At 34.5% G+C, this 5,956-nt stretch overlaps 1 protein-coding gene across 1 annotated transcript; it reads left to right on the forward strand.

Annotated features, from left to right (window-relative positions):
• Positions 1-634: 634 nt before the first annotated feature.
• LOC138318365 (COA8 family protein CBG23705, mitochondrial-like) lies at positions 635-3,904 on the forward strand. Its single transcript, XM_069260666.1, has 4 exons — positions 635-758; positions 2,250-2,465; positions 2,848-2,990; positions 3,451-3,904. Exons 1-4 carry the CDS (start codon positions 678-680, stop codon positions 3,536-3,538), a joined length of 528 nt encoding a protein of 175 aa, XP_069116767.1. The 5' UTR covers positions 635-677; the 3' UTR covers positions 3,539-3,904.
• The last annotated feature ends 2,052 nt before the right edge of the window (positions 3,905-5,956 follow it).

A 5,956-nucleotide genomic window follows, 5' to 3' on the forward strand; every position in this document is an offset into this window, starting at 1 on the left:
AGATTCATATTAACGCATAACGTATATTTCAGACTACGATCAATTTTGAATTAAGTCATTTAGGGCAAATCTTGATTTTTTATAGAAAATTCTCCTCGCTTCATTTCAGATTATGAAATGTTCTTTTCTCTGATTTTTTTTTTTTTTTCTTGAAAAAGGATCTGTTATAAGATTATACCTTTAACATGTTTTTAACATGGTTTAAATGTGTGGACAAAATCAATGACATGGCAAATATTTCTTGCAAACGCAATAGATCTATCTTCAATTTTTACCCTGACAAAATTGATCTAGACTATTTTTGCTTTAAAATAAATTTGTAGTAGACTAATATTTGTATTTCAATTAAAGAATAGGTATCTTTTATTAACTATAATAATGAAAAAAAATGTTCAAAAGGTGGACACAAGTGATCCTCTTGTCACATGCCCCAAGTATTTTTAGAAAACATTTTTAGGTCCTTTCTGCCTTTGTTAAACATACAAAATATATAAAAAGTACATATCAAGTAGTTATTATCTAGACCTTACTGCAAAATTTGGGGGGGGGAAATAAAAAAATCGGAGCGTGGGCGGATTTTGCAACCCCCCAACAAACTCCCAAAATCTGTGTATCAGAAGGCTCTTCAATAGAGTGGTCTCCCTTGAGTTAACAAGTTCCTGTTTTCTTTTTACAACATGATCAGGATTGTCCGAAGAGCTTCTGGACTTACATACTGCCGGTACAAGCATTCAAAACCAGAAAGTAAACAGCTGGATGTATGTATAACTAATTCCCATAAACTAAAGCGGCGTAGCAATCACGTGCTTACTCACAATCATAAACAGTTGTTGTCAACTCAGAGCTCTGTCTGTCTGTTACCGTTGAGTTTTCCATGTTCTGATGTTGTTTTGACAGAAATCTTTAACTATTTTATATAAAACTAGCGATGTGAAATCAACTGACTTTGTATTTACGGGATTGATTTTTATTTGATAATCTACAGATTAATAGACAGATGTAAGTTTATTGGTGTTTATGAAGACGATGTGGGCAGTACTGGACGAAGGGAGGTAACTCTAACACGCGTGCTAAAACCTAGGGATTTCAATCATTGTGGATATTATCATTAGGCCATTGACACAATTTGTTCGCCGATACTGTTTTGACATTATTGACTGAATGATTATAATACATATTTTGATTTGCGTGGTTATTGATTAATTGTTAATTCCATTTCAGATCATATGTTTTTTGCACTTCAAGTTCCATACTTTAGATGAAATGACACAATAACGTTGATTAAATGTTTGTGTAACAGGAGCAAGACGGGCCCAGATTGTATAAAGCGATACCTACCTGTGCGTTTCCACAGGGATCTGAGAATTAGTTACAGATTACATAATCATGGACCCACCAGAGTGCCGTAAGACCATTTTTAGACGTTTTAGAGGTCTAGATTAAAAAACGATAACAATCATACTCTACATATCGTATATAATGTAGAGTATGATTTTTATCGTTTTTTAATCTATGACCTCTAAAACGTCTATAAATGGTCTTACGGCACTCAGGTGGGTCCATGATTATATAATCTGTAACTAATTCTCAGATCCCTGTGTGTGTTTCAACCCATGGTTCGATAGGTTTACGCTTGACTTTTGTCGATGAAGGAAAACTCTAGACAAAGGCCTGCAACACGTAACAATATATATGTATAAGAACATATTGAACGATGTCCACACAAGACGTAAGCCCCAACCACAACAAGACCAACACATATATTTACAAAATATCCCCCGTCAACCCCTCCATACCCCACCTAAAACCCTACCATACTATAAAACTAGGAACATGCCCCCTTCCTGCTTACTGTTACACACCTCTGAAACCTATATGGCTCAATAACTTCATCCTTCAACACACCGCACTGAAATGGACGAATTGAAGTGTTTATATTAACGTACCGTCACGTAATCGTTTCTGGGTACAGAACACCCCTCTATATTCCGACTGTAACAACACATGCACGATCGACCAATAAAAAGACGGAACACAACACAGGCGCTCGATACAATGACATATCGTACACGACAGATACGTATACAGTGGACAAGATACACACGCACTCTTACAGCTAGCACAGGACCATGACACTATATACATTCCCATAAAACACAAACTATTTACAAGCACTGTTACATTTGTATTAATAAATAGATTAAAACAATTGATCAATTTTATTTATTGATTGATTTTTTGTACCGTAGGACGACACTCCGAAAAAGATACCATGCTTAGTGAAAGAAGAAGACATGGAAAACGACTGGATTGGTCCTCCTGATCCTGTCTCTAACCTAAGGCCTGTGAAATTTTACGTCAGTAAAGAAGATACTCGATTGGAACAAAGCTACCGATCTCAGCGACAGGAAACGCAGGATTGGAACCAGGAATTCTGGGCAGAACACAACACAAAATTCTACAAGGTGTGTGTTAAATCAATGTTCGAGGGATATAATTTTCCTATATGGCTTTGTTTATGTGTTTGAATAAAAGGACACACTGGTGCATATACATATGATGTCAATCTGATTAAATCATGTCTTGATTTTCATGACTTTCCGGTAAACCTACTCTAAGTTACATCAAGGATAGATTGATTGTGTCATAATTAATGTCCTTGCTCTGGTTGTTGCTGAGCCTATAGGTACATTATAGTATGTACTGTTTGTAGGACACACGAAAACTGATAAATTGTTGAATGAATAAATCATATTATTGTGTACAAAATATTTGTTTCAAATTTCTTTGATTTCATTGTAGACATTGTAGCTTTACTAAAATAAAATAATTTTATTGTTTGCAAAGATGAAGGAAGAATTTGTAAAACGTCGACTAGAGGAAAAACATCAGGCAGGGATCGACTCTGAAACTCTTTCTGCAGAGGAAATGTCTGTATTCTATAGAGAGTTTCTGGATAACAACTACAATCTACACAGGACATATAACAGGTATATTTCTCCACACATGGAGGTTTTATTTTCTTTTTATATTCTCATTGTTTCAATATGAATAGATGATCTGGGCCCAGTTTCATGAACATTCATTAACTTAAAATTCCACATAGGAATAAATAAATTATTTTATATTATTTTTTGTGTTAATTAAGCATATATACACAAGATTAAACACCAATTATTGTTCTAATGATAAATCCCATTTTTGCTCTGTCGGCAGTGGAGCATCATGCTTTCCTATTGAGAGTTTTAAGTTAACAAATTCTTTAATGTTAAGGAATGTTCATGAAACTGGGCCCTGAGATACTACATGTATCATCTAATTTATCATACTCTCAAAATTGTACAATTTCGAAGGCAGTTACATTTTCATAAAAATAGACATTTATACAAGTAATTAATATCCTGTGTGTTTGTAATTGGCTTAACTAATACATTCTGTTTTATTTTACAGGGAATGGTATGGGAAGAATTTCTCTTTATTATGGCCAGCCGTGAAGTTAAATATGAACAAATGGTTTGCGAAAAGATTTAAGAAATGAAAGATAATTGGTGAGATAATGTGTGATAGTAAGTCTTGAAACAAATTAAGGAGCTGATTAGTGTTATTTTAGTTTCTAAACTGTAAGACATGATGAACATTGGATGTGTACCTTGTGCCACCTGACCTGGGGGTTTGATCTTGATATCAGGAGCTTAGATAGCTGTATAAATCTGTTTCGATAATTGTTAAGTGAATGTATGTGTGTGCAAACGTTTAACTTGTTCTTCAACTGAGGAGCTTGATACAATGTTTAGCTATAGAAGGATTATAATACTAAATGTATAGTTTGGTTTGTCATGAATTGATATATAAAATGAATGAATGGTTATAAATAACTGGTTATAAACAAATCGTTGAAAAGTTATTGCTGTGTTTGTGTTAATTATCATCAGCATTTATTATGGATAAATACTACCGAACAAGTTTCTATACAGCGGCCTAAAATGACATTATGATCTCCTGATAACAAATGTACATTGTCTGACAATGGCATTTTACAGTACAACAGGACGCTACTCTAGCTTAAAGTGAACAGTCGGGCAAGAATGGCTAAAGTCGGTAAAAATGGTGTGAATGTATCCAGTATAATGTCTTATGAAATGGAAAAATAAAATCTCTCATCAAAATCTGTCTGCGTACGAAGAAATTAATTTAAAGTATGGGAATTCTAAAACGTCCTCCCGGCTCACTATGTCCGTGGTTACATTTCCTCACAGCCTCGCTTTCGATGCTTTCAACTTTTCTTTACTTTAAAGGCACACTACCTTTCCGAAACGGTTTTTGATTTTTAAAATGGGAATGCAAAACGAGAATGGTAATTTTGTAGAGTTGCAAAAGTTATTAACTTAACGTTAATACTACACTTATTATCACCTCCTAATCAATTTAATTAAAATAAATAAAATGTTAATTTTCATAACGCGGGTCGTCTTATGTTTCCCCCCGTCGTCCTAAATACCGCGCGGTAGTTGGCTATCACTGCGGCAGACGGTAAAACAAAGAAATGACTCTCCACTGTTATCATATATTACGCAGGAAATCTTGCATATGTTTGGTGTTGTAACCTCATATTAGGCCATCGGTATATATTTTCTGAGGTTATTAATGTTTTTAAGAAATCTATATATTTTGCTCCGGAAAGGTAATGGGCCTTTAATGGTCAGAACTGGGAAACTAAGCAGAACTTGACCGTCGTATTAATATGTGAGAACTTTTGGAAGGCCAATGAACGCATTTAGACTGGTTTTCTTTGCCCGACTATTCACTTTAAAAATAGTAAGAAAAAATCAAAACTAATGAAATACTGTGTGGACCGAGAAATACATAAACCTTTTGTCGAGAGTAGATGTTTACTGTTACCAAAAAATAAATGATAAAAAAAAACATCGTATTGATTATTTGGTCAACCACGAAAATTGATAATTCTGAGCTCCGACCAAGAGAGTAAGCTAATTTCATGCTTTTATGTCTATTTACATTACAAAGTTAGGATGGTTTGCATATGTTAAAAAAGAAAATAACCGAAAGAAGTTACCGGTACACAATAAAAAACACATATATTATTTTGAAAATGGAAAAGGCCAATGATTTATTCATTTATCGCGCCGCAGCGTGTATGGATATATAAACACTTGTTTCTGATTGGGGGGAATTTTACCCTAAAGGATTAAGTATGCATTGATACTCGTGCCCCAGTTTGCATTTCCTGCTTATGTGCGGGAACTTTACTGATACCTTAGTTTTATGGTAGATTGCTTAAAAGAATGGTTCAGTGAATACAGACTGAAGTTTCTGCACAACAGACCATCTTTTATCACCATTTTCCTTGTTCTTCCTGGTACTCATCCTCGATACTCCAGGGCTTCCGATCACTTACAATTTCAAGTACATTAATTATATGTAAGTGATCGGAAGCCCTGGAGTATCGAGGATACCTGGCACTGTACCTGTTATATCCTTTTTTTGTCTTTCCTGTCTTGTTATGTCATTTAAATAGAGCATTATATTCTTTACAAATTTCACCTTCAGTTACACTTCCTGTGGCCTGTGCGTCTTTCCCAGTAAATACATAGTACGGAATGTAATCGTAATAGTAGTAACATTATTGGGTCGAATGATTTCCAGAACCACGCTTATTTCGTCAAACAGAGTTGTCCTGTATGTAGTACATGCAGTGCACTGACATTGTACTATTAGCCTACTTTCCTACTGACAATAAATAATTCAGTCGGCCAACCAGGAAGTACACGGGATTTAAATATACATGATGTGACAGGTTTGAATATGATAAGTGCAATTATATATTTTAAACAATTATAGTCTGCCTACGGAGTATTGATATTATCTAGATACATGTATAGAGTAGGATTCTCTCACGAGTACATGTTACAGATGCTAATTATGATCAGAATGCCAT

The sequence above is a fragment of the Argopecten irradians genome, chromosome 3 (genome assembly GCF_041381155.1).
Source record: "Argopecten irradians isolate NY chromosome 3, Ai_NY, whole genome shotgun sequence".
In the NCBI taxonomy this organism is placed as follows: Eukaryota; Metazoa; Mollusca; class Bivalvia; order Pectinida; family Pectinidae; genus Argopecten; species Argopecten irradians.

Coding starts and splice junctions, on each gene's coding strand:
- LOC138318365 (XM_069260666.1), top strand. CDS start 678: ATGATCAGGATTGTCCGAAGAGCTTCTGGACTTACATACTGCCGGTAC. Junction 759..2,249: donor CAGAAAGTAAACAGCTGGAT/GTATGTATAACT, acceptor TTTGTACCGTAG/GACGACACTCCGAAAAAGAT. Junction 2,466..2,847: donor ACAACACAAAATTCTACAAG/GTGTGTGTTAAA, acceptor TTGTTTGCAAAG/ATGAAGGAAGAATTTGTAAA.